Source organism: Neospora caninum, chromosome X (assembly GCF_000208865.1).
Source record: "Neospora caninum Liverpool complete genome, chromosome X".
NCBI classification, from domain to species: Eukaryota; Apicomplexa; class Conoidasida; order Eucoccidiorida; family Sarcocystidae; genus Neospora; species Neospora caninum.
Window position 1 is genome coordinate 6,673,994 of NC_018396.1, and position 26,907 is coordinate 6,700,900.

General features: G+C 51.1%; 9 protein-coding genes across 9 annotated transcripts; all 9 read right to left on the reverse strand.

Moving 5' to 3' along the window:
- Positions 1–307: 307 nt before the first annotated feature.
- NCLIV_052660 (SRS domain-containing protein) lies at positions 308–1,345 on the reverse strand (the record flags this gene model as incomplete). Its single annotated transcript, XM_003884819.1, has 1 exon — positions 308–1,345. One exon carries the CDS (start codon positions 1,343–1,345, stop codon positions 308–310), a length of 1,038 nt encoding a protein of 345 aa, XP_003884868.1.
- Positions 1,346–3,689: 2,344 nt separating this feature from the next.
- On the reverse strand, positions 3,690–4,769 carry NCLIV_052670 (SRS domain-containing protein; the record flags this gene model as incomplete). The annotated part of the gene is made up of 1 exon (XM_003884820.1): positions 3,690–4,769. One exon carries the CDS (start codon positions 4,767–4,769, stop codon positions 3,690–3,692), a length of 1,080 nt encoding a protein of 359 aa, XP_003884869.1.
- A 1,645-nt stretch (positions 4,770–6,414) lies between these two features.
- On the reverse strand, positions 6,415–7,458 carry NCLIV_052680 (SRS domain-containing protein; the record flags this gene model as incomplete). Its single annotated transcript, XM_003884821.1, has 1 exon — positions 6,415–7,458. The coding sequence occupies one exon, from the start codon at positions 7,456–7,458 to the stop codon at positions 6,415–6,417; it is 1,044 nt and encodes a 347-aa protein (XP_003884870.1).
- Positions 7,459–9,743: 2,285 nt separating this feature from the next.
- Positions 9,744–10,796, reverse strand: NCLIV_052690 (SRS domain-containing protein; the record flags this gene model as incomplete). Its single annotated transcript, XM_003884822.1, has 1 exon — positions 9,744–10,796. One exon carries the CDS (start codon positions 10,794–10,796, stop codon positions 9,744–9,746), a length of 1,053 nt encoding a protein of 350 aa, XP_003884871.1.
- Positions 10,797–13,084: 2,288 nt separating this feature from the next.
- NCLIV_052700 (SRS domain-containing protein) lies at positions 13,085–14,128 on the reverse strand (the record flags this gene model as incomplete). Its single annotated transcript, XM_003884823.1, has 1 exon — positions 13,085–14,128. One exon carries the CDS (start codon positions 14,126–14,128, stop codon positions 13,085–13,087), a length of 1,044 nt encoding a protein of 347 aa, XP_003884872.1.
- A 1,717-nt stretch (positions 14,129–15,845) lies between these two features.
- On the reverse strand, positions 15,846–16,892 carry NCLIV_052710 (SRS domain-containing protein; the record flags this gene model as incomplete). The annotated part of the gene is made up of 1 exon (XM_003884824.1): positions 15,846–16,892. The coding sequence occupies one exon, from the start codon at positions 16,890–16,892 to the stop codon at positions 15,846–15,848; it is 1,047 nt and encodes a 348-aa protein (XP_003884873.1).
- Positions 16,893–19,315: 2,423 nt separating this feature from the next.
- NCLIV_052720 (SRS domain-containing protein) lies at positions 19,316–20,356 on the reverse strand (the record flags this gene model as incomplete). The annotated part of the gene is made up of 1 exon (XM_003884825.1): positions 19,316–20,356. One exon carries the CDS (start codon positions 20,354–20,356, stop codon positions 19,316–19,318), a length of 1,041 nt encoding a protein of 346 aa, XP_003884874.1.
- A 2,273-nt stretch (positions 20,357–22,629) lies between these two features.
- Positions 22,630–23,667, reverse strand: NCLIV_052730 (SRS domain-containing protein; the record flags this gene model as incomplete). Its single annotated transcript, XM_003884826.1, has 1 exon — positions 22,630–23,667. The coding sequence occupies one exon, from the start codon at positions 23,665–23,667 to the stop codon at positions 22,630–22,632; it is 1,038 nt and encodes a 345-aa protein (XP_003884875.1).
- A 2,240-nt stretch (positions 23,668–25,907) lies between these two features.
- Positions 25,908–26,900, reverse strand: NCLIV_052740 (SRS domain-containing protein; the record flags this gene model as incomplete). Its single annotated transcript, XM_003884827.1, has 1 exon — positions 25,908–26,900. One exon carries the CDS (start codon positions 26,898–26,900, stop codon positions 25,908–25,910), a length of 993 nt encoding a protein of 330 aa, XP_003884876.1.
- Between the last annotated feature and the right edge of the window lie 7 nt (positions 26,901–26,907).

Sequence of the window (26,907 nt, forward strand, 5' to 3'; positions counted from 1 at the left end):
ATTCTAACAGAGGATTTTTCAACTCTTTCTTGTCCTTCGTATGCATCAATGAAGTCGGTGGAGGGACTGCGGACCTCGTTGACTGCCCTCGAAAATGCCGGAGCACAATAAGAATCCATAATTTACCTCCCACACACTGAATCTCAAATACTACCCCACAAAGAACAGTTTTATGTCTTTAGATCTGCCCGATGACACGATTCATTGCACGACACAGGTGGCTGTGGGAATGAACCAACAACGACAAATGACCAAAAAAACGACGCGCTATTTTAGCGTAGGAGAACGACTGACCCCTGTGACACATCTACGCGTCAACCATGCCTGGCAACAATTGTGCTGCGACAAAAAAGGCGACTGCTGTCTGGGCGGCTCCCCATGTCGCCGAAAACGCGGAAGACGCGCTTCCCTTCACAAATATTTTCAGAAGGCATTCTTTTGCACTAGATTCTCCACCCGACTGTATCTCTCTTTTTGTGTCGCTGGACGATGAAGGTACGCACTTGTAGCAAAGGGCAGTGTCTTCAGAAGGGGCCGTCTTCACAGCAAGCTGGTACACTGGCTGTTCGTTATGTGTGGCTTCAGCGTCAGTTTTTGTTAATGTGGCGTCAACGAGAGTCTGCAGGGCAACCTCAGCGGCGCACTTCCCGTCCTGGTCATCAAACACGTCTGTCAAATTTGTCGGGTGCAGGGACATTCCAGCTCCACATTTGAATGAGAGAGGAGATTCTGCGGAGACACTTGCCTCCTTCATTGTGTCACTACCTGTGCATTCGATGGGCCCTGCTGGTTGCTCGTCATTCTGCTCCGGGTCAGGCTCATCTTTATTGACAGCCTCAACGGTAATTTTGACCTTGCACACTTGTCCTTCCGTTTCTGACACCGCATTCCCATTTTTGTGGTGCAGTTCTTTCTCCAGGGTGCATTTGTAGTACAGTTCTTGCTGCGTCGCCTTGCGTGAGTTCTTCGGGATGTTGAGCGTGTACGTTTTTTGCCCGTTATCTCCTACTTCCTGCAGATCGGCGCCGCTAAACAGAGTCGTCAACTGCGTCGTTTGTGAGCAATTGGCATCTGTATAGACATTCTCCTTTTCTGGCTCACGCTGTGCGTTCGCGGTCGAACTACACTTGAACGAAACGCTGTCCTGTTCGGGACCGACAGTCAACGAAAGCTCGGTTTCAAGCGTGGCCCTTTCACTGTGTGTCTTGTCGCAGGTCGGCACTGGTGAGGGCTCCTGAGTGGGAGGCGGTGAAACAGCAAAGGAAACCGGCTTCAGAAGGACGCCTGCCAGTAAAATGGCGAGACAGCAGTGAGAAACCCTTTCACAAAGGCAAAATCGACTCATATTGGTGAGAGAGAAAAACCAGCGGACGATTACAACAACGAAGCGGATCTACGCCAAAACAAAAATCATCGTCAACGAGGGAATGGACCAGTGAACGTAACAGGTGTAGCCGACGGTCGATGGAAACACGCGAGAGAACCAGACGTCACCTGCTTCAACAACGAAGAGGCCAAAGAAAAAAAGCTGAAATAACGGGATAACATAACCGGCCCAGTTCATGAACAGAAAACGAATACCGTTATCTCTCGGGATCTATCCTCAGTCGCGTCCCTTCACCAGAAGGCGGCTGGGGAGTCGCAGCCCCACCTGCGTACTCAACCCTCGTGCGATCTGGTGGTCAACCCCGTCCGAACACCCAGTCGGTGGACAGTTACCTCATCTCAAATTAGTCGAGATTGTCGTGAAGAAATTTTTGACCTGTGGAAAGCTACTCGATCTCCATATCAACACCTACCTGATACAAAAGGAGCAGATGTCCTGCACTCTGCCACTGACGAAAAATACAGGAAATGCGTCGCCGCATTAGAACCAGGGTTCACAAGAGTGTCTCTCCTGAAGCACCTACCCCGCGAACGAAACTAGCCGCCCTCCAATCACGTACACCCGAGAAAAAAAACGCCTTTGCCAATTACCAGCCGAGAAGAAATCCATGTGTGTCTTTGACGTTCAGATGCGACATGAATTAAAAAAAGAAGCACCTTCGCTCCCTGCAGTTCTCACCACCGCAAAATGGCGTGTGTCAAAAAAGCCCGTCCAGAATATTCCTTCCGCCTGGCGTGTGAGGGTGAGATCTCGAATTGGCGGCGCCCTGGTGTCTCCTGTTCTCTGGTGTCGGGCAGTGTTTCTTTGTTTAATGGCTTATCCCTATGGTGCCTGTAAGGCAGCTTGCAATGTTTGGAGCCTCACGGAGCGATGGCCTCACTCAGGCTTTCTCCGTACAGTTACATACACCCATCCTTCACTTTCGACTTGAAAAAGGTGTGTGTGCTCGCTGGAGTCTCGGTACTCCACACTAGGCGCACTCGCTAGATATTTACTTTCGTTGCAACATAATGTGAAGCGAAGGCACGAGAGTGACTGCACCATCACACTTTACCGCTTGTTTTTGGAGTCACACAGCTCGCCACCTAGCTATGGTCTTTATGTTGTTAATGCCGCCTTTGTACGGACGATATGGTCAGAGACGCCCTTCGCTCTTTTACCGTTTCAGATTGGAAGAAGGGCACCCGCTACCTGCAAAAAACCGTTTTCAACGGTTACAAAAGCGTCGCCCAGACATTCCCTCACCAATTCACTCCCGGAACAGGACGAGACAAAATGCAGTTTCGCCGTTGATTTTCCGCCACTTCGCAAGTCTGTTCTCTACCTGGAATGCACTTCCCGCGGCAACACAAATTGGTTTCGTCCTCTTCTGCGCGGCCCCATCTCTTTGTCTCTCACTTGACGCTATGGACGTCTCTCTGGGCGCAAGGCAGAGGAAGCGAGGAGGAGGTTTCGGTCACGCAGTGATAGCAGCGTGTGTGTTCCTTAGTTCTGGTTCTTCTCGCCCAAAGAAGAAAAGCTCGCAGCGAATCTGATCCAGTTTCGACTCGTACCTAGAAAACATTTATGGAAAGCCAAAATCAATACTGTGATATGCCCTGTTCGACCTAGTTCTGCACGCGAGAGGAGGTAACACGATAACACGGATTGAGGAAAGAGAACCGCTGAGGCATAGAGCTCCCTCCCAGTATAGACGCTTCATGTTTCGATAGAAATCTACAACGCAGTTCGTTTCTCAGGCCAACAGTCACCTGCCGAGTGCGTATGGTAGAGGGAGGTTATTGTAATGAGGTATAAATCTGTCGACTGACTCCGCCTAGTACGTGAGGACCGACAAACATATGGGTACAGGACAGCCTGAAGAGGAACAGAGAGAGCTATGACAGGCAGAAAATGGCAGAGGGTTGTCAGCTGCCAGTGTCGACGCTAGATCCACGTCGCGGTAGTATCCTGTACGCCGGGCGAGCTGTACAAGGGAACGGCCAGTCCATTCAGAGGAAAAGCCTTCATCTAGTCCCTATCCTCCGGAAACATCGACAGACGCACTGAGAGGATCGTGGACCTCGTTGGCAGTTTTTGGCGCTGATGAACGAGAAGAAGCCACCATGGAGATATGTTCGCTGTACCGACATAAATGTACTGAATACAACAGGAATTGACTTTCCTTTTTCAGTCACCAAGATCATATCCTCTATAGTACGCCACCACTAAACGCGGAGATGAACAGGCTGTGACAGATCCCCCTAATTCGTGCGCCCTCCAGTGTGAGTATAACAAATGCTCTTTTTCCCACGCTTTTTTTCTATGACATGTTGAGCATCATTTGTGCTGCCCCAAAGAACACGAGGGCTCCCTGGGGAAGTCCCCATGTCGACGAAAACGCTGACGATGCGCTTCCCTTCACAGATATTTTCAGAAGGCATTCTTTTGCACTAGATTCTCCACCCGACTGTATCTCTCTTTTTGTGTCGCTGGACGATGAAGGTACGCACTTGTAGCAAAGGGCAGTGTCTTCAGAAGGGGCCGTCTTCACAGCAAGCTGGTACACTGGTTGTTCGTTATGTGTGGCTTCAGCGTCAGTTTTTGTTAATGTGGCGTCAACGAGAGTCTGCAGGGCAACCTCAGCGGCGCACTTCCCGTCCTGGTCATCAAACACGTCTGTCAAATTTGTCGGGTGCAGGGACATTCCCGTTCCGCATTTGAATGAGAGCGGAGCTTCTGCGGAGACACCTGCCTCCTTGGTACTGTCAGTACTGGAACATTCGACGAGGTCTGTTTGTTGCTCGTCAGTGGATTCGGGAGCAGACTGCGGTTGTTGCTGGTCATTGGATTCGGGGGGAAGCTCTGTTTGTTCGACCTTTTCAACGGTGATTTTGACCTTACACACACTTTTTCCAGCTGCAGGTTGTGAGTTAACGTTAAGTTGTACGAGATCCGGCGCATCTAGGGTACATTTATAATACAGCGTTTTTGTCTGCTTGCGTGCCGTCTTTTGGACTGCAAAGGTGTATGTTTTTTTGTTTGACTCATCTCCTTGTTCCGTTAGCTGGGCATCAGAATCAGGAAACAACGTCGACAGGGCTACAGCGCTCTTGCAATTTTCATCTTTATAAGCTTGCTTATTTTCGAGAACTGGCTCAAGAGTTGCATTCTGACTCGAACTACACTTGAACGAAACGCTTGCTTCTTCGGAAGAAAGAGACAATTCGAGCTGTGCTGCCGTGCCCCTTGAACGGCCAACCGTGTCGCATGTCTGCGGCTCCTTAGAACTCGGGGACACCACTGGAGATGCGGAAGATAAGTTGGGGTCGAAAAGAATGCATGAAACGAAAATGGCAAACACCAAACAGAAAGCATTCACGAGGGAGCAGTCTCGATTCATTTTGGAGACACCTCGAAAACGCTCGACGAGAACACAAGGGTAAATCTGTGGCCGTAAAAACAGAAAAAACAAACCACGGCAACACAAGAAATGGGCCAGCGAACGTAGCAGGTGTAGCCGAATGTCGAAAATATGTGAGGCAGACAGATTTCACCTGCCTGAAAAAAGCGCAGCCCCTCGAAAATCGAACTAAGTAGAATAATGTGAAAACTGAACTCACTCCACTCATGAGAAGGTAAGAGAAAAACTTTATCACTTCCCGGAACAGCTTCATCATCGTCGGCAGTCCACCCAAGGACGGACGGAGTCGCAGTCCCGACGTCGGGCCCCGTCCTGGTGCGATCTGGTGGTCAGCCCTCGGACCAGTCGGCGAGTGTCCTCGTTGCCTCGATTCCTCCAGGAATTTCACGCAGTAGTGTCGACGGCTCTGCGATGCTGTTAGGTTGCCATCTCCGAAGCGCCTTCTAGACAAGAAGGGATGCTCTGTTTTCAGAAAAGGAACGGCTTGAGAAGGAAGAGAGGAAAAGCGATAAGTGGTATTTCGGGACCAGGACCAGTGATGTCAAGATTGTCTGTTGGGTGCCGCTGGCCCCGCACACATTGCCCCTCGCGCCTCACTCCCGTGCACCCGGCAAAAACGTTATTTCAATCCGTGATAGGAGAAGGACCGTGGTAGGCATTTGTGCTAGGATGTGCCATGAAACTAGTTGAAGAAGGAAAACTTTCGCTCTCTGCGATCCTCACCATCCCACACTGGAAAGGGTCCGAAGTCCCCGTCCAGGGGCTTCCTTTCGTCTGTGGCCTCCCGGCGGGTTCGATCACGAGTCACCGGTGCCGTCGTGTCTCTCCTGACCACTGGTGTCGAGGAGTAACTTTTTTTCGTGCTTCAGCCCTACAGTGTCTGGTACGGCGTTTGCGATGCTGGGAGCCTTGTGTAGCGGAATATCCTGTCGTTATGTTGCCGTCTAGCTATATATTCCACTCTTTCGGTGTTACCGCATTCTGGTTTTCGAACAAGATGAATATTTTAAATGGCGCCTTTTCTTATAGCTGGTGCTACAAAGATGGCCCCTACCAAGAGGCAGACCCCGCCAAACCAATCAGTAGCCTCTGAGTTTAACTGTCAAACACACCAAATAAATAACACACTGACTGCTGTACCGGCAGGCCGCCAAGTGAGTGGCTACGGGAGAGCCAGAAGGTGAACAGAGAGAGAGCCACGGGAAAGCAGAAATGAAAGAGGTAGGACAGCGGCAGAGCAGAATCCAGAACCGTAATGGAGAGTAGTGTGTCTCACATCAGGAGGTCACTGTGGAGGGGGGGAGGCGGCAGAAAGGTTATTTATCGAGATGACTATTCGTCTCGTGCCTGCAATTCGTGAACACCGATGGAGTCATAGGTAGATCTGCGGGCTTCGTTGCCTGTCATTGGATCTGCCGAAGCGGAATGGACCGCACGTTATCTTCATCTACCAGGTACCACTGAAACTTAAATTCCACGTCCGATATAACCAATATCTCCCTGTCGACCTTCCACATGATACGCTTCATTGCGCAACACTGGTGGCTACAGACATAAACCGGTCACACCAGGGCCAAATAAGTCAACCACCCTCGTGTTTGAAAATAACAACTCCCCCCCCGTCTCAAATCCACATGTAAACAAGGCCGAGCGACATTTGTGCTGCCACAAAGAAAGCGACTACGCTAGGGGCGCTTGCCCGCTTTGCAGACGCGGAGGTTGCGCTCCCCTTCACGGATATTTTCAGAAGGCACTCTTTCGCAGCCGATTCTTCTTCGGAGTTGGTCTTTGTTTCTAGGTTGCTGGAAGTAGTCACACACTTGTAGCAGAGGGCAGTGTCTCCAGAAGGCGCCGTTTTCACAACAAGCTGGTAGACTGGTTGTTCGTTCTGTGGTGGGTCAGTTTCAGCTTTTGTTAATGTGGCGTCAACGAGAGTCTGCAGGGCAACCTCAGCGGCGCACTTCCCGTCCTGGTCATCAAACACGTCTGTCAAATTTGTCGGGTGCAGGGACATTCCAGCTCCACATTTGAATGAGAGAGGAGATTCTGCGGACACAGTCGCTTGCTTGGTAGCCGTAGGATCGCCACATTCGATGATGCTTGCTTGTTGCTCGCCATTCTGTTCATGTTCGGGGTCTGGTTTTGTTACTTCGTCGACGGTGATTTTGACTTTGCACTCTCTTCCGGCTTCAGCTAAAGTTTGAGCATCATGTGCTTGACCGTCTGTAGTGTCCAGGGTACATTTGTAGTACAGTATTTCTTTTTCAGTCTTGCGTGATGCCCTTGGGATTGTCAGCTTGTACGTTGTCTTAGTGTTGTCTTGAGATACACTTTCTTCTAGCACGGCATTTTCAAACACACCAGTCAGGGGTACAGCATTTTTGCATTCCTCATCCGTATAGACATTATCCTTGTCTGGCTCACGCTGTGCGTTCGCGGTCGAACTACACTTGAACGAAACGCTGTCCTGTTCGGGACCGACAGTCAACGAAAGCTCGGTTTCAAGCGTGGCCCTTTCACTGTGTGTCTTGTCGCAGGTCGGCACTGGTGAGGGCTCCTGAGTGGGAGGCGGTGAAACAGCAAAGGAAACCGGCTTCAGAAGGACGCCTGCCAGTAAAATGGCGAGACAGCAGTGAGAAACCCTTTCACAAAGGCAAAATCGACTCATATTGGTGAGAGAGAAAAACCAGCGGACGATTACAACAACGAAGCGGATCTACGCCAAAACAAAAATCATCGTCAACGAGGGAATGGACCAGTGAACGTAACAGGTGTAGCCGACGGTCGATGGAAACACGCGAGAGAACCAGACGTCACCTGCTTCAACAACGAAGAGGCCAAAGAAAAAAAGCTGAAATAACGGGATAACATAACCGGCCCAGTTCATGAACAGAAAACGAATACCGCTATCTCTCGGGATCTATCCTCAGTCGCGTCCCTTCACCAGAAGGCGGCTGGGGAGTCGCAGCCCCACCTGCGTGCCCAACCCCTTTGCCATCTGGTGGTCAACCCCGTCCGAACACCCAGTCGGTGGACAGTTACCTCATCTCAAATTAGTCGAGATTGTCGTGAAGAAATTGTTGAGCCTGTGGAAAGCTGCTTGATCTCCATATCAGCACCTACCTGATACAAAGGGAGCAGACGTCCTGCACTCTGCCACTGACGAAAAATACAGGAAATTCGTCGCCGCATTAGAACCACGGTTCACAAGAGTGTCTCTCCTGAAGCACCTACCCCGCGAACGAAACTAGCCGCCCTCCAATCACGTACACCCGAGAAAAAAAACGCCTTTGCCAATTACCAGCCGAGAAGAAATCCATGTGTGCCTTTGGCGTTCAGATGCGATATGAATTAAAAAAACAAACACTTTCGCTCCCTGCAGTCCTCACTACCGCAAAATGGCGTGTGTCAAAAAATGCCCGTCCAGAATATTCCTTCCGCCTGGCCTGTCGGGGGGAGATGCCGAATTGGCGTCGCCCTGGCGTCTCCTGTTCTCTGGTGTCGGGCAGTGTTTCTTTGTTTAATGGCTTATCCCTATGGTGCCTGTAAGGCAGCTTGCAATGTTTGGAGTTTCACCTAGCGATGGCCTCACACAGTCTTTCTCCGTACAGTTACATACACCCATCCTTCACTCTCAACTTGAAAAAGGTGTGTGTGCTCCCTCGAGTCTCGGTACTCCACACTAGACGCACTCGCTGGATATTTACTTTCGTTGCAACATACTGTGAAGCGAAGCAACGACAGCGACAGCACCATCACACTTTACCGCTTGCTTTTGGCGTCACACTGCTCGGCACGGCAGAGACGACCTTCGCTCTTTTACCATTTCAGATTCGAAGAAAGGCACCCGCTACCTGCAAAAAACCGTTTTCACCGGTTACAAAAGCGTCGCCCAGACATGCCCTCACCGCTTCACTCCCGGAACAGGACGACACACAAGGCAGTTTGCCGTTGATTTTCCGCCGTTTCTCAGGTTTCTTCTCTACCTGGAATACACTTCCCGCGGCAACACAAATTGATTTCGTCCTCTTCTGCGCGGCCCCACCTCTTGGTCTCTCACTTGCCGCTCTGGACGTCTCTCTGAGCGCAAGGTACAGGAAGCGAGGAGGAGGTTTCGGTCACGCAGTGAGAGCAGCGTGTGTGTTCCTTAGTTCTGGTTCTTCTCGCCCGAGACGGAAAAGCTCCTAGCGAATCTGGTCTACTGTCGAGTCGTACCTAGAAAACATTTATGGAAAGCCAAAATCAATACTGTGATATGCCCTGTTCGACCTAGTTCTGCACACGAGAGGAGGTAACACGGTACCACAGATTGAGGAAAGAAAGCCGCTGAGGCATAGAGGTCCCTCCCGATGTAGACGCTTCATGTTCCGACAAAAATCTACAACGCAGTTCATTCTCAGGCAAACGGTCACCTGCCCAGTGCGTATGGGAGAGGGAGGTTATTGTAATGAGATATAAATTGGTCGGCTGACTCCGCCTAGTTTTACGTGAGGACCGACGAACGTATGGGTACAGGAGAGCCAAAGAGAACAGAGAGACCTATGGCAGGCAGAAAATGGCAGAGGGTTGTCATCTGCCAGTGTCGACTCTAGATCCACGGTCGCGGATAGTGTACTCTACGCCGGGCGAGCTGTACAAGGGAACGGCCAGTCCATTCAGAGGAAAAGTCTTCATCTAGTCCCGATCCTCCGGAAACATCGACAGAAGCACTGAGAGGATTGTGGACCTCGTTGGCAGCGCTGATGAACGAGAAGAAGCCACCATGCAGATATGTTCGCGCGAGATAAATGTACTGAATACAACAAGAATTTACTTCCTTTTTCAGTCACCAAGATCATATCCTCTATAGTACGCCACCACTAAACGCGGACATGAACAGGCTGTGACAGATCCCCCTAATTCGTGCGCCCTCCAGTGTGAGTATAACAAATGCTCTTTTTCCCACGCTTTTTTCTAAGACATGCTGAGCATCATTTGTGCTGCTACAAAGAAGACGAGGGCTCCCTGGGGAGATCCCCATGTCGGCGAAAACGCTGACGATGGGCTTCCCTTCACAGATATTTTCAGTAGGCACTCTTTCGCAGCCGATTCTTCTCCGGAGTTGGTCTTTGTTTCCAGGTTGCTGGAAGTAGTCACACACTTGTAGCAGAGGGCAGTGTCTTCAGGAGGAGCCGTCTTCACAACAAGCCGGTATACTGGCTGTTCGTTATGTGTGGCTTCAGCGTCAGTTTTTGTTAATGTGGCGTCAACGAGAGTCTGCAGCGCAACCTCAGCGGCGCACTTCCCGTCCTGGTCATCAAACACGTCTGTCAAATTTGTCGGGTGCAGGGACATTCCAGCTCCACATTTGAATGAGAGAGGAGATTCTGCGGAGACACTTGCCTCTTTGGTTGTGTCAGCACCTGTGCATTCGATGACCCCCGTTGATTGTTCGTCACTGGATTCGGGTTCAGGCTTAATTGGTTCGACAGCATCCACAGTAATTTTTACCTTGCACACCTTGCCTTCAGTTTGGGTGGCGATACTTTTCCCTTCCGGATCTGTACTGGGTAAGGTGCATTTGTAGCACAGCACTTTTTCGGTCGTGCGTGAACCCTTCGGGATAGTCAACGTGTACTTGATCTTGTCTGCATCGATTGATTCCGACAATTTGGCGTTCGTATACACCGTCGCCAGTGGATGGTCCTGTGAGCAGCTCTCATCGGTATAGACGTTCCCGTTGCTTGGTTCGCGCGTTGCTTCCTGAGCCGAACTACACTTGAACGAAACGCTATCGGAATCGGAACTGAGGGTCAAATCAAGCTGTGCTCTAAGCTCGCCCGGCGACGTCCCTGCCTTGTCGCAAGTCGGCACGTCGCTGCTCGAGGAGTTACCCGGAGTTGCGGAAGACGAAATCGGCTCGAGAAGGACGCCTGCCAACACAATGGCGAGCAAAAAACGAAAAATCCTCTCAAGAAGGCGAATTCGACTCATTTCGGTGAATGCTGGAAAACCCCAGGCGGTCATGGCTTTGAGGCGATTCTACGTCTGCAAAAAAACACGACGTGACCGAAGGAATAGACCAGCGAAAGTGGTACGTGTTGTCGAGTTCCCAAAGAATGCGCTGCAGGAAGAGTTTCCCCGCCTCAACGTATAGGAAGTCCAAGAAAACTTCAAGGTATCTAGAATAGAATGGAAGCAAAATCCACTCTAACTAGGAGAAGGCAACAAAAAATCCTCTTCACATCCCCGACCGAGCTTCATCGGTGTCTCTGCGCCAGACGACGGGCGTAGCCGCAGTCCAGGCAGCGGGCCTAGCATTTGGGGGGACTGGTGGTCAACCCTCAGACCAGTCGTCAGGGGCTCTCGTTCCCTCGAATCATTGGATAACATGCTCACGAGGCATTGTACTAGACACTGCAAAGCTGCTTGGCTCTAGTTTCAACAGGTTCATACCAAACAATGAGCACCAGTTATGCGTTGAACCGAAGGACGGAGGTAAAAGGAACATGGGAAATGCGTTATGAGACCAGGCAGGGAAGTGTCTGGGGATCGCATGAATGTCTCATCAGACACCACACCACCCAAAATAACAAGCTGCGCTCTCATCTTATGAACCCGAGATAAAACAATATTGTCTTCTGTAGTCGGACAAGGATCTGTGTATGTTCTTTGTGTTTCAGATTCGCGTGAAACAAGTCGAAGAAGGAACACTGTCGCTCTCTGCAATTCTTAACACGGCACACTGGTGAATATCAAATATCCGCGTACAAGATCTCCCTTGACATGGCTCCCCATTGTCTTCTCCGGGGAGGAGAGGGGGGAGGCGATGTCCAATCACTGTCGCCCTCGTGGCTCCTGTCGTCTGATGCCGAATAGTAGACGCCTGCAATGTGTCGGCACCGTGGCGTCTGCTAGATTGCTCCCTACCATGGGATCCCTTTGCGCCTGAGACCCTATGAGTCTTTAGCCATCCAGTTATCTACTCCACTACTACTTTCATGCACATTCACCCTTGTAACTGCCCGCTTCTCGGTGACCCAGCCACGTGAGCTCTCCGGCGAAGCAATAAGATAGCAGCAGATTGGAAAGTAAAAGTTTGGTAGCGACTGCGTCGCAGTATTCCAAAATTTCAGCATAAAATAACCCTCTTTGCCGCGGCAGAGAAGACCATTGTTGCTTCAATATTCCAGTAGGAGGGAGAGGTACAAGCTAATGCCAATCACCCTTTTTCGCCCGCTACAGCGCCGCACAGAGAGTCCCTCAACCTTTTCCAAGAACGACTAGCACAAGACAATGCGGGGTTCCGTCTGCGGTATCCGCCATTTCTTTTGTGTCTGCTCTGCCTCATGCGCATTTCCAACGATTTCGCTGATCGAGTTCTCAGTCATCTCCTCTCACTTCACCTTTGTCTCAGAGTTGCCGCGTGTGGCCACACACTGTGCGGGTGCAAGTATTGGCGCATAGGAGGAGCGTTCGCTCTCTCGGTGGGAGCAGATTGTGTGTTCTTGCTTTCTGATTTTCGCACGAGAAGAGGGAAGTATGGTCGTGCCTCATCTGTTATTGAGTCCTATACCGAACACACCTACGACGAGCCAGATCCGATGTGATGAGATTCCATGTGTGACATGGTTCTGTGGCAGGGAGTGAGGGGACCAATAAGATCGAGGAATGAAAGGAACTGACCAATAGACCTCCCAATGCATGGGCCCCGTGTTTCGGCCAATGAGTGCGATCAAAGGGGAAAGAGTCACCTCATGAGTGGGAGTGGGGCATGAGCGAAGTCAGCGCAGTACACGGTTGGCAAAATGGAAAAGAGCGGTTGCTGGCCGTAGCTGTGGACAGATAAATTGACGGGTATATAAGAGACAGAAGGAGAACTGGTTTTAGAGCTATTGAGGAAAGGAAGCCCGACAGCGGAGGACGCTCTAGCCGTTCTGGTATTTGGTTTTTGAAGAGGGTCTTCACCATCAGGTGGACTTCCGTGGGGGACCGACATGCATTCAGACAGAAAAAGGTTCCTCCAGTTACTGTCTTTCACAAACATCAGCGGACCCCTTGCTACTTGTGTGGACAAGGATCCTTGTTTATGGGCCGGACGGAACAGAAACGGCCGTCATTCATTGGATTCCAATACCACGATCCTCAGTCTGACATACCACATCCCTAAAGGCTCGTTCTCGCGTTTTCGACCAGCCAGGTAACGTCCCTAGTCCACATCAACAACGTATGCGGAGATGACCCGAACACAGCAGATCCTCCCTAATGCATATATCCTGGGGGTTTAAAAATAACAAGCACTCTTTTTCTCACGCCTAGATGTCAACCACGCCGAGTACCGGGGGTACTGTCACAAAGAAAGCGATTGCTGTCTTCGCGGCTCCCCATGTCGACGAAAACGCGGACGATGCGCTTCCCTTCACAGATATTTTCAGAAGGCATTCTTTCGCAGCCGATGCTTCGTCGGTGTTGGTCTTTGTTTCTAGGTTGCTGGAAGTAGTTACACACTTGTAGCAAAGGGCAGTGTCTTCAGAAGGCGCCGTCTTCACAGCAAGCTGGTACACTGGTTGTCCGTTGTGTGTAGCTTCAGTTTCAGTTTTGGTTAATGTGGCGTCAACGAGAGTCTGCAGGGCAACCTCAGCGGCGCACTTCCCGTCCTGGTCATCAAACACGTCTGTCAAATTTGTCGGGTGCAGGGACATTCCAGCTCCACATTTGAATGAGTGAGGAGATTCTGCAGAGACACCTGCCTCCTTTGTAGTTGCGGTACTGTCGCATTCGACGAGGTCTGTTTGTTGCTCGTCAGTGGATTCGGGAGCAGTCTGCGGTTGTTGCTGGTCATTGGAGTCGGGAGGAGGCTCTGTTTGTTCGACCTTTTCAACGGTGATTATGACCTTGCAATCCTTTGTGCTGACAGACGGCCCTTGATCCCCTAGTAGTGGTTGAACGGCAGTAGTGAAGGAGCATTTGTAGTACAGGAGTTTCTGAATCTGGCGTGTGACCGGAGGGATTTTCAGTGTGTAAGATTTCTTACTGTCTCCGGCTGTGTTTTCTTCTAGCGTTGCACCGGCAAACAGTGAATCCAGTGTTTCTGAACGGTCACACCCTTGGTCTACGAAGACCTTTGTTGTTGACGGCTTCAGCACTGCATTCTCTTTAGCGCTACAGATGAACGAAACGCTATCAACTCCGGGACTGAGAGTCAAATGAATCTCTGATACAGCCTCCCCTTCCGGCTCACTGTCGCAGCTCTTCACACCTTGGACGGCTGCAGGGCTACCCGCTTCAGAAGCATAGGACGAAGTCGGCTTCAGAAAGAAGCTTGCCACCGAAATGACGACAAACGTTCGAAGTGCCATCATAGGAAAGCAATGGTGACTCATTTCAGGACAACAACACACCCTTCCAACGAGTACATATCAGCGGTGAGACAATGCCGCTCCAGAAAACTGAAACGCAAAGAGGATTGCTCGACTGAGAGCCTCAGTGTAGCCTGTTATCGGAAATAAAGGCAATAAAACGTAAACACATTTCTCACAAAAGTAGTTTACAAATGAGCTAATGTTAAAATTGTGGAGAGAGAAAAAACCAAATGGTAAAGAAGCAAGGGAGACAATAGCTGCGATTGTGCAAGACACTTCTCCTGCTGTGATTGGAAAATTGGTGTCAAGTGCGTTGGGACTGGAGGGTCAGAGCCAGCCGAGCTCGCCAGCGAGCTTGAGTAGAGGAGAATTGGGGATCTAAGATGCTTCGACGGCTGCGTGTGCATCTGTTTTACAGTGTGTATTTGATATCACTCCATTAGTTCGTCATAAATACACCCTCCACTGATTTTGTGATCCACAGTTGGAATCGCCAGATGGCGCTGCCAAGTACTCCTTCACACATTCACTGGAGTCGGACAGTCGGTCCCTCAACGATTGCCAGGTCCGACTGGTCGCAACAAACCAGCAGACGTGGATGAGTCTGCCGCAGCCACAGTCTCTGTTTTTGAATACAGACATCGGGCGACCCGTGAAATCCAGGTCCTTCAGCGAGAGATGTCACAGCACTCTATTTGTCGATCCCGGATCCAACGCTACTCAAGTATGTCTCTGGGGCTTTCTGCGCAGAGCCCCGGAGCAACGGTCATCCCTCTCGGCGCAGTTTGCGTGCCCTGGCATTCTGTTGGTGATGCAGGTGGGCAGCAAAATTTACGTAACCTTTTCTCTTGAACCATACAACAACCACGCCAATAAACCGAGTAGAATGGGAGCGGGACCTTCTTGGAGCTGGGTCTGCAGAACTGAATATCCGGTGTGAACAAACTCCGACAAACGGCGAACAGCAGGGTGCCAGCACCAACAAGCGAAATTCGTCAAAGCTGAGGACACAAACGTCTTGCTGGAGCGACGGGTGAGTTTTAAGCAACGTTTAGGCGAGCGATCAGGTGAATGAACAGAAGGTTGACCGCGGATGGGAGAGAAAGAGAAGTGGAGAGCCATGTAGCTGAAGTGAGGCGTAGGCATATTATTGTTGTACAATCAGAGCCACGCTGCGCGAGGGAGGATTCAGACTGGAATTTCAACATTCTTGCTGCTCATGGTGCCAAGGCGCAAACCGCAGCGGAGGCGGAGTCCGGCGCATTCATATCAATTGACAGACGAAATTGCCTCTAGCGCGTCCTGTGTGCCAGGTCAGGTCGGACCACGACGTGGTCTAGCGAAGAAATACAAAAGATCGGTTGCTTGCCACGGCCTTTCTCGGCTACTGTGGAGGCACTGTAACTTGTCTGCCTACCTCGTCCAGTTTGTCGAACTAATGGAACGAAGAATTCGCCTGGTATATGTATCTGTCCCGAATTCAGGCAAACGCACAGGCACTTATCACAGCCCAAGCCATGAATTTCGGTCTGCGATGCCGAGCACAAGTTATATATTCCGTATGGAAAGACAGCGTAGATCAATCAAACGTGTCAGAGTTCAATTGAGCCTTTCGCACTTGAGATGGATAACAACATCTGGTGCATGTCTCACATCGCGATGTAGAGGAGGCAGGCCAGCATTGTAGCAGTTCTAAAAGCAATTGTCCTATTTATCACACGTACAGGAGGCCGAGCAACATTTGCGCTGCCGCCAACAGAGCGGTGCCACCCTCGGCTGCTCCCCACCTTGCCGACGCGGAAGATGCGTTCCCCTTCACGGATATTTTCAGAAGGCACTGTTTCACACTCGATCCTTCTTCGAGGTCTTCCCCGGCTTTTGAGCTGGCGGATGGAGTCACACACTTGTAGCAGAGGGCAGTGTCTCCAGAAGGAGCAGTCGTCACAGCAAGCTGGTACAGTTGTTGGTCGTTCTGTGGCGGGTCAGTTTCAGCTTTTGTTAATGTGGCGTCAACGAGAGTCTGCAGGGCAACCTCAGCGGCGCACTTCCCGTCCTGGTCATCAAAGACGTCTGTCAAATTTGTCGGGTGCAGGGACATTCCAGCTCCACATTTGAATGAGAGAGGAGATTCTGCGGACACAGTCGCTTGCTTGGTACCGTCCTCACTCGCACATTGGACGACCCCTGCTTGTTGCTCGGTATTGGGTTCAGTTTCGGGATTAGTTGGCTCGAGAGGGTCAACGGTGATTTTGACCTTACACTCAGTTGCTGGTGCTGCTGGAAGTTCTTCGGCGTCTTGACGTTCACGCTGTGGTGTCCCAACATTCACGCCAGTAAAGGTGCACTTGTAGAACAGCACTGTTGAGATTTTGCGTGTCTCCTTCGGGATTTTTAAGGTAAACTTTTTCTTTTTTTGCACGACACTTTCATCTAGAACAGAACCCGCGAACACTCTGCTCAGTTCCGTCGTGTCGTGGCACGCGCTATCTGAATACACTTTTGTTGCCTCCGGGGTAAGTTTCGCATCCTGTTTGGAGCTACACATGAACGAAACACTCTCATCATTGGGAGTGAGAATCAACTCGAGCAGTGGTAAATGTGTCGTTTGCTTGCCGGGCATGTCGCAGCTTTCCACGGTTTCGGCGGCGCCAGGGTCTTGTCCGCGAGCGTAATAACAGGAAATCCGGTCAACAGGGAGGACTCCGAACGAAAGGGCAAGAAAGATGAGGAAGACACTCATGAAAAAGCGAAGTAAACTCATTTTTTCGGCAAGACAAACCACCCGACAACTGCAGCTCAGAGGCGCACCCGCGCTATTACAACAGGACAGTGAAACGTGTAAACGGACAACAAACCCTCGCCACGGTGTATGCAGCCGATTTTCGAAGTAATGCGTGGTAGACAGTCTTCGCCTGTATCAAAAAAAGAGCAGATCAGTCGCAAAACTAGAAAGAAAGCGAAGAGCGAAGCCGGCGTCAGAGGTCGAAGAACAAGTGTTGAACTTCTATTCCAAATATCACCTTGATCACAGACATTTAGCTGGATGACGCACGGAGCCACGCAGTCCCACGGCGGGCCCCAGTCGACGTGCAAAAACTGTGTCGCCCTGGTCCATCGATGCTTCACTCGTCCGTGGCAATCACCAGATGACTGGGGGGTGGCACGGGGCGAGTTCTTGAAAAGGATTTGACTTTGCAACAGAAGAGTTGAATATTTTTGACGATACAGCTGTTATGCGTGCAGTCAAGGACCGAATTGAGGCAGGAAATGGAAAATGCGGTGCGGGAATAACAACGGGGATCACTAGATTATATCTCCTGTGACGCCTGCCCCACGACTATTACTAGCCGCTCTCTCGTCTCATGCGACTTCAGAAGATCCGACTGGAAGCCTTAGGTAGAGAAGATTCGTTCTACTCTTGTATAAGAGGCGGTGTGAATAAAGTTGAAGGGGGAGACCTTTTTTCACTGCAGTCTTCGTCGTCGCACTCTGGTGACGATCAAAAAGTCCCTGTCCAGGATCTTTCTTCGAAGCTTTCCTGGAGTCGTGGCGATGCCGATTCGCAATTGCAGCCTCATCGTCCCTTACTTTCTAGTGTGCCCTGCCGTCACTGTGCCCGTATGCCTTCAAAGCTGCTGTGTCTGCAAAGATCTTTGGGTCCTCTGAAGGTTCGTACGGGGTGCGTGTAACCCCTCGTGTGGAGGCCAATCACCTACACACGCATTTCGATCTCTCTGCATTCTTGTTCAAAGTCCTTTCCCATCGAGTCGAAGTGGTGGAGAGGTCTATGGTCAGGTGCAGATTGCGCATCGAAGGTCTGCAATCGACGGATGGGGAAAGGGATACCGAGTGTTTTTGTGCCATCACATCGCTAATCCACTTCAGAAACCCCCTCCGTCTTAAAAGGTTCCAGTCAGTGCTAGGAGAACTGCGGCCGCCAGATAAATCCTTCCCACACGCAACAGAATCCGACGGACCGCCGCTCCAAGATTCTCAGAGTCGAAAAAGTCGCCAAAGTGTGGAAGTATTTGCCTCTGTAGTCGGCCGCATGCTTCGCAAAATATCTTGCCAAAACAATTTTCTGGCAGGAACTGTCATCAACATCTGGTGTCTACACCCAGTCCAATCACCTCTGAGTCCAAGACCAGACTTCGCCGCGTTCATCTCTTACACAGCGTGTCCTTGCACTGCGGCCTAGAAGTAGCATATAGCGTCATGGTGAGGACAGTTTGCTATGGTATGGCACCCTGCTTCTTGTGAGGAAGGCGCACCCGCAAGTGAAAACACCTCTGTTGTTCCAGTTGTGGAAGAATCACACAAGAAAACGGAGTTGAGGTGTGACAATCTTTATTTGACGTAAACTTCCTGACGTGACCAGTCCGAACAGAATGAGACTGGAAGGAAATAGAAGGGGCGTACTGAACGCAGAATGCGGAGGTTGCCCAGTTAGGTAAAAGTCCACAAACACTGTACAGTCCTGCGGGTGTTTCACCGCCAGACTGTTTCTGTTTGTGGGGCTTCAGAGAAATCCACAAAACACAGAAGACCCAGTGGTAACCGTATTGCACACAAAATGGCGACCGCATAGCGGAGGGACTAGCTGAACTGACAGGTTTATGGATCAGTATGTTCCGGAGAGTGATAAAAGAGATGACAGCATGGGCTGTTGTCACGGCCATCTGTATTGGATTGTACCTGCAAGGCACGTGATGCGACAGGACTCACTATTTCTCCCGTGCCGTGCCGCTAAAAATACGCACAACAACAGCTGCAGCGGAGGCAGCGGTAGGGGCAACATTACATGCCGTTCCTCAACAGCCGCTTCCTCACTCTGTCTCCGGCCACATGAGACCGCGTTCTGTTCTGGCAAAGGGAGAAGAGTAGTTGGAAGTTGTCTCGGACTCTGTCGACATTGGAGCTCACGCAGAGAAACGGCGACTTCTGTTCAGTGACTGCCTTAGTCACTGAGGAAACAGGGTCTTGAATGTGTATCCGAATGTATCGCTGATTCAGGGACGAACATACTGACACTACCGAACCCAACATAATGGATCGCCTTCCGGTGGTCCTCAATAAAATTCCCTCGTGCAAGGCCAGCAGACTACTGCATCCAACACAATTGTCACAGCTGCAGTTTGACTCACAACCCCGCGAAACAAAGAAAGACCACAACTGCTACCTGCTTCAAACCAAGGCGAACTGAAGACCGAGCAATATTTGTGCTGCAACAAACATAGCGACTCCCCCCTGAGCAGCTTTCCGCCTTGCAGATGCAGAAGATGCGCTCCCCTTCACAGATACTTTAAGAAGGCACGTACCCTCAGTAGATCCTTCTGCCGATGTGGTCCTGCTGTCGGAGTTACCAGATGCCGGTGCACACTTGTAGCAAAAAGCTGTGTCTACAGATGGAGTCGTCTGAACGGCAAGCTGGTACACTGGCTTGACGGCATCTGCGCCGTTTGTTTCGGTCTTTTTTAATGTGGCATCGACGAGAGTCTGCAGGGCAACTTCAGTGGCGCACGCCCCGTCCTGTCCATCAAAGGCGTTTGTCAACGCTTCCGGCTGGAGGGTGAGTCCCGTTCCACATCTGAAGCTGAGAGGAGATTCTGCAGATACACTCGCCTCCTTGGTGGCCTCAGTACTGGCACATTCGATGATAGTTGTTTGTTGCTCGTCACCGTGCTCAGGTGCAGGCTCTTTTTTGACACCCGCAACGGTAATTTTGACCGTACACTCGGTTCCAGCTTGAGCTGATGTGTAAACACTCACTTTTTTGTCACTGTCGTCTGCCTGCACGGTACATTTGTAGAACAGTTCCTGCTCTGTCGCTTTGCGTGAGTCATTTGGGATAGTCAGTGTGTACGTTTTCTTTCCCTCTTCACTCCCGTCTTCAGCTAACTTAGCACCAGTAAACAACGACGTCAGCGTTACAGGCCGTGAGCACGCCGGATTTGTGAACACTTGCTCTTTTTCCGGTGCTATCGTTGTTTTTTGAGTCGAACTACACTTGAACGAAATGCTGTCGGAATCGGGGCTGAGAGTCAAATCAAGGTTTGAGGCAAGCGAGCCAGGTCCCCGCTCTTGGCTGTCGCAGGTCTGTGGTTGCCCGGTGCTCGAAGAGATGTCCCCAGATTCTTGGGAGAAAATCGGCTCCAGGAAGCCGCCCGCCAAGAGAATGGCAAGGCAGAAAGGGAAAACGTCCTCAAAATACAACAGTCGCCTCATTTCGGAGACAGCTTAAAATACTGGAAGAGTACAAGCAAGAGGCGGAGGTACGCCGATTCGAAAAGTTCACTGCGACGAGGGAATGACCCAGAGAACGCCGCACGAGTAGCCGACGACAGATGGCGAGGCAGACCGGTTTGCCTGCCTCAACAACGATAGCCGGGAAAAAACACATCAAAAGAAGCACAGTCACATGGAGTCAACACTGAGTCAGCTCACGAAGGTGGAACAGAGAAATGCCATCATTCCCGCACCCAACTTCATCGACATCACCACAAGACGCACAAAGTGACAGTCCCGGCTTCTGGGCCCAAGCCTTGTGCGGCGAGGTCCCGCCCTTGCAAGTCTGTGGACGGACGCCTCGTCCGCTCAAATCCTTCAGTGAGATGGTCTCCACGTGTGCGACGCCGGGCGAAAAAAATGCTAGCACCTCAAAAACGCAGCTGCGTTCTGCACATGGAGCGGCCGTTGTGCGGTCAGCACAATCAAAATAAAAATGAATAGCTTAAAATGCTGAGCAGCAACGGGACTTGTGGAACCCCACGGTCTCTTTTGTGGCACGGGCGCGAAGCGAATCGGCGGAGCTGCACTGCAATCACACGCACCTCAAGAAGAGACACTAGTGGAAACAGTCGGAGGAACTATTTGTGAACTGCCCCTTGTGTAATGTGAAGCGCTGTGAGAAGAATCCGAGAAAAAACATTATGCCGTTCTGCAATTTGCACCAGTGCACACTGGCCAGGATCGCAAGTGCCCGTTGGCCAGGCTCTCTCTGCCGACTGTCTTCTCGATGGGGACATGTCGAATTTCCGTCACCGTCTTGTCTCCAGTCCTGTGTTGTGATGAGGGTTTAATAGTGTTTATTGTTTCAACCGCTTGGTGTGATGTTCGCGACGCCTATACCTCTACGCAGCCGGGACACCGCGCAGTCTTGCACCGTACGCTCATTTACCCCAGTACAGTTCTTTTGACCTTCAAACGCCTGACAACCTGGCCAGCCGTGCATGAACCGTCCCTGGGGAGTTCATCGTTGAAATGCTTCGGTGGCGGCACAAAGTAAGGAAAATGCCGAAGCCTGATTATGTCACATTGTTCACCGTGATTTCGCGAGGTCACGTCGCTCTACCACCTTACAGGAGCCCTCCACTGTCTTTCCATTCTTGATGCGAAGAAAGGCTCTCAATGCCGCCGACAAAGCCATCTCAAACCCAACAGCGCTGCAGCCACAGCATCTCAAAAATCCCTAGAACGGAAAACTCAACAAGATGAGCCGTTCCTTCGGCAGTACCTACCGATTCTGTGGTGCCTGCGCAATCTGAAGTATGTTTCCCGTTGCCGCCCCGACTGATTTCGCGCGAAGATATGCACGGCTCCTCACAGCTCCCAGAGTTGCCGCGCATGACCCCTCACTGATCTGGTGCAGGTAGATGGGCAGTGGAGGAACTTTCGTCCTTTTTTGGGAGCGCCTAACGTGTCGTGGGGGATTCTGGGACCCACACGAGAAGAAGATCCGCAGAAGTTCCCTACCGGTGTTAGACTCGTAGAACACATCAACAGCTAACAGGAGGGAATCTGCGTTTTGTCCTGTTCGACCTGCTTCTGTCTTATACGGTAACGAAGCCGAACGGATTGACAGCTGCTGATGAACAGACCGCCAAGGGGAGAGGCTGGTGTTTCGATAAAGGTCTACAACGCACTGCACTTTGGATGGAGACAGTCACCGCCTGATTGCGTGGCGGAGAGGGCGCTAGGCGTAATTCAAGGTAGTCTTTAAAGTCTGATTGCTGCTCGTAACTGCCGATCCAATAGCGGGTAGGACTCGGAAACGACAACGATGCAAAAGGAGAGAGAGGTAGAGCAGAGAAGAAGTTCAAGAGGGAGAGCAAACACCAGTCTAGAGTCTATAGAGCCAGGGTTGCGAGAAGTGTAATCCACATCACGTGGTTTTTGGGGGGGACGGTCCATTCATTCTAACAGAGAATTTTTCAACCTTTTCATGTCCTTCGTATGCATCAATGAAGTCGGTGGAGGTTCTGCGGACCTCGTTGCCTGCCCTCGAAAAGCCGGAGCACAATAAGAATCCATAATTTACCTCCCACACACTGAATCTCAAATACTACCCCACAAAGAACAGTTTTATGTTTTTAGATCTGCCCGATGACACGATTCATTGCACGACACGGGTGGCTGTGGGAATGAACCAACAACGACAAATGAGTCAAAAAACGACGCGCCATCCTCGCTGAAGAGAACGACTGACCCCTGTGACACATCTACGCGCCAACCATGCCTCGCAACAATTGTGCTGCCACAAAGAAAGCAGCGGCTCCGTGGGCAGGTCCCCAGGTCGGTGAAAACGCGGAAGACGCGCTTCCCTTCACAGATATTTTCAGAAGGCATTCCTTCGCTGTCGATTCTCCTTCAGATTGTATCTCTATTTCTGTTTCGCTGGGCGATGAAGGTACGCACTTGTAGCAGAGGGCAGTGTCTTCAGGGGGAGCCGTTTTCACAACAAGCCGGTATACTGGCTGTTCGTTATGTGTGGCTTCAGCGTCAGTTTTTGTTAATGTGGCGTCAACGAGAGTCTGCAGCGCAACCTCAGCGGCGCACTTCCCGTCCTGGTCATCAAACACGTCTGTCAAATTTGTCGGGTGCAGGGACATTCCAGCTCCACATTTGAATGAGAGAGGAGATTCTGCGGAGACACTTGCCTCCTTCATTGTGTCACTACCTGTGCATTCGATGGGCCCTGCTTGTTGCTCGGCATTTTCCTCGGGTTCAGGCGTCGTTTGCTCGACCTGCTCAACGGTGATTTTGACCTTGCACTCGTTTCCAGCTTCAGGCTGACGCCCCTCGCTTTCTGTAGCGCGTTTCCTTCCCACATTCACGGCACATTTATAGCACAGAACTTTCCTTGCCGTGCGGGAAGTCTTTGGGACTGTCAATTTGTAGGTTGTCTTTTGGTTGCCTGTTTCGTGTTCTTCGTCTAGCGTTGCACGTTCAAACACTGACGTCAGGTCTTCATCAGAAGAGCAATCATCGCCATAGACTTTCCCCTCTTCTGGTTGCCGAGTTGTTTGCTGACTGGAGCTACACATGAACGAAACGCTGTCTTCGCCAGGAGTGAGAGTCAGAGTAAGCTCTTCTCTAAGCGGGCCCGTTGCCCTTCCCGTCGCGTCGCAGCTTGGCACGGTGGCGGTCGCGGGGTCTTCTCCAGATGCAGAAGACGAAATCGGTTCCAGAAGCGCGCCAGCCAAAAAAATGGCGAGACCGCACCGAAAAATCCCGTGTATAAAACCGACTCGGCTCATTTTGGAAACAGCTGGGAAGGCGCGACGATTACGATTTAGAGGCGAATCTGCGCCCGTACGGCACCGAGGAAATGAACCAACTATCTCCGCAGGGGTGAACCCGTATCGAAATTGAGCGCAGCAGACAGGCTTCACGCGATTCAGAACGGAGGAGGCTACGCCCAACAAATCTTAAGATCAAGAGTAACTGGGGAATGATTCTGTCACACGTAATTCCAAAATAGAAGAAACTGTCATCAATTCCAGTACTCACCGTCACTGATGGCACTTCTCTGAACAACGGATGTTGTCGTAGTCCTGTTGCGAGCCGAACCCCCCCGTGCGACCGGGTGGTCGGCTCCATACCCGCTGGAGGAAGTCCGTGTCGCCTCGAATCGTTCAATTCGAGAGCCCCCAGGATTGCATGAGGCACTGCAAAGCGGCCACACTTACAACTCCCCAAATATCTTACACACACTAGGCAGCCCTCCTTGGCAAGCGTTGGAACGAATTCAGAAGGAAAGTGGGAAATACTTAGAGGAATTGGCGGGGATATGGCCGGCAACTACATGTATGTCTCCCGTGTGTCGGGCCTGGCCCGCGCAGGTAACTGGCCGTCCTCCGACATTGCGCACTCTAGAAAACGCTGCGTCAAACTGTCGGCGCAGAAGCATCGTTGTTTGCTTTTGTGTTACTGAACGATGTCATGACAATAGCAGAAGAGAAAATCGGGCTTGCTGCATCCTCACCACCACACACTGGCGATCCAAATATTAAAAGCTCCCGTTATCCAGGATCTTCCTCACAGTTGTGCTGTCTCCAAGGGAGATGTCCGATACAGTCGCCCCTGGCGTCTCGCGTCGTCTGGGGTTGTAAAATAACTGAGTGTATTGCTTCAGCTCCATTGCATTTGGAATGGTGTGTGAGATGCCTGGAGCCCTGCTGTTACGTCCCTGTGCGACGGGGATCTCACCCAGGTTTTCCTTGTCTTACGGTTGACGACACCATTTCTTCACTCTCGTCTCTAAAAGTCCCTCTACCTGCCGGGACATCGAAGGCCTTTTCCGGGCGAGCGCGCAGGCAAAGAGCTGCGTGGGAGGTACATTACGCAGCGCAGGTACAGTAGCATTTGGGTGAACATGCGTATCAGATTTTCCTTGAACCTGATTAATAGCGTACCGAGGAGGCGACATCCGACAGTTTACTGTTCACCAATCGGAGCAGGCTAAGGGGTCTGCCAATGGCTCAAAGGGTCATTCCCTGAAGAAATACCAAAACGGGGAGCACACGAAACTAGAAACCCGGCTGCGACTCCAGTCACCTTGCATTTTTCTGTATTTTTTGCCGTATATCGCAGTTGGCACATCGGAACCCTTCCTGTGAAAATAGGCCTGTCGCGGCCCTTCTGACCTGAGGGTTCGGGTTTTCCTGCCCCTTTCACCTCAGTACCCATGATTAGCGGCACTGGTCGACTAAGTTTTCGCCCTCTCGGCCGGGATTACTTGCGCGTCGTTCACTGCTGTACTTCGCACCAACAGAAATGCCTGGAGAGCGCCCAATCTGTTTCGATTCCCCTCTCAGAATGGACACACGGGTAGATGGAGACAATAAATGCGCCACTCTCTGTGTGGTCTCGTGTTGCTTGAGAATTTGGCGAGACCTGACGCAGCACAGGCGAAGAAGAGATGTGCGGAACCCGTAGTAGAAAAATTCCACCATCGTGGAAGTGCATCAGTTTGCTGTAGCGGCAGATGAAAGGAAGATAAGTGTAGGGAGTGAGAACGTGAACAGAGAAAGGGCTGTTGCCAGCGACAAATTTGGCGGGGAGAGAAGGAATCAGCAAGCGCTGCTACTCTGACACCTGACTCTCAGCATTACCCAGACGGCCTCACGTTCTGAAAAAAAGACTCTCTGTACAAAAGAGCTGCGATCCAGCGCTGTGTAACGCAAATCGAATAAAAGAGACTCGGTAGTTGATCACGTTTTGTTGTCATCGCAGAACCTGCAAAGGATGCGGACATCGTCGCTTGCTTTTAGACTGAGGACTCGGGGAATTCTAGTAGTAACATCATTGCACCCGAATCTAGGTATAAACTGAATCACACGTCACTTGGCAACCGAATTCGCATTCATTGGGGCGGCCGTGCGACAAAAAATCGTGGCCTGTACACAGAGATAGTCGACAAGTTGCATCAATCATGCCCTCCGAGGGAGGAATCGTCCCCCTCCGAGAAGATGGAGAACCGTAACCGGTAACTGGCTCACTCTGAGACGTACAGGACTCCGACCAGCGTTTGTACTGCCACCGGGAAAGACACGGCCCACAGCGAAGCTCCCCACGTCCTTTCAGACGCCGAAGTTGCATTCCCTTTCACAAAGATCTTGAGAAGGCACTCTTTCAAAGTAGAGCCTTCTCCCGGTGTGTCCCTGTTTTCTGGGGCGGCCGATGCAGGGACACATTTGTAGCAAAGGGCTGTATCCTCTGACGGTGCCGTTTTCACGACAAGCTGGTATACAGCGCCTGTCTGTTCTGGATCGTTTGTATTAGTTTCCGCTTGAGTTAATGTCGCATCAACTACAGTATCCAAGGCAACTTCGTCGGCGCACGTCCCGTCCTGGTCATCAAAAACGTTTTCCAAATTTGTTGGCTGCAGGGACAGTCCACTTCCGCATTTGAATAGGAGTGGAGATTCTGCCGATACGCTGGCCTCCTTAGTGCCGTCTTCACTGGCACACTGGAAGACGCCCTCCGGTTGATCGTCATTTTTATCGGCTTCAGGCTCTTTTTTTGGGACTGCCGCAACGGTAATTTTGACCTTGCACACGTTTCCTTCCGCTTGTGGCAACTCGGGTAACTCTCTGCTCAGTACTTGAGCATCCAGAATACATTTGTAACACAGTAATGTCTCCGTTGCCTTACGCGAATTTTTTGGGATGGTCAGCGTGTACGTTTTTGGTTCATCATCACCTTCTCCCCCTGTCATCGCCGCATCCGTGAACAACGTGGCCAGGGTTTGAACAGACGTGCAACTGTCATCGTTGTAAACATCCGCGTTGCTTGGCGCAATCGTTGCTTTGTGAGTCGAACTACACTTGAACGAAACGGCGTCGGATTCGGCGTTGAGGGTCAAAGCAAGCGCTGCTTCCGGCTTGCCTGCTTCTTTCGTAGCCACGTCGCAGGTTTGCGCGCCGGAGGTCGAGTCGTCCACAGGAGATGCATAAGAGGAAGAAGGCTCCAGCAGGATAAGTGCCATCAAAATG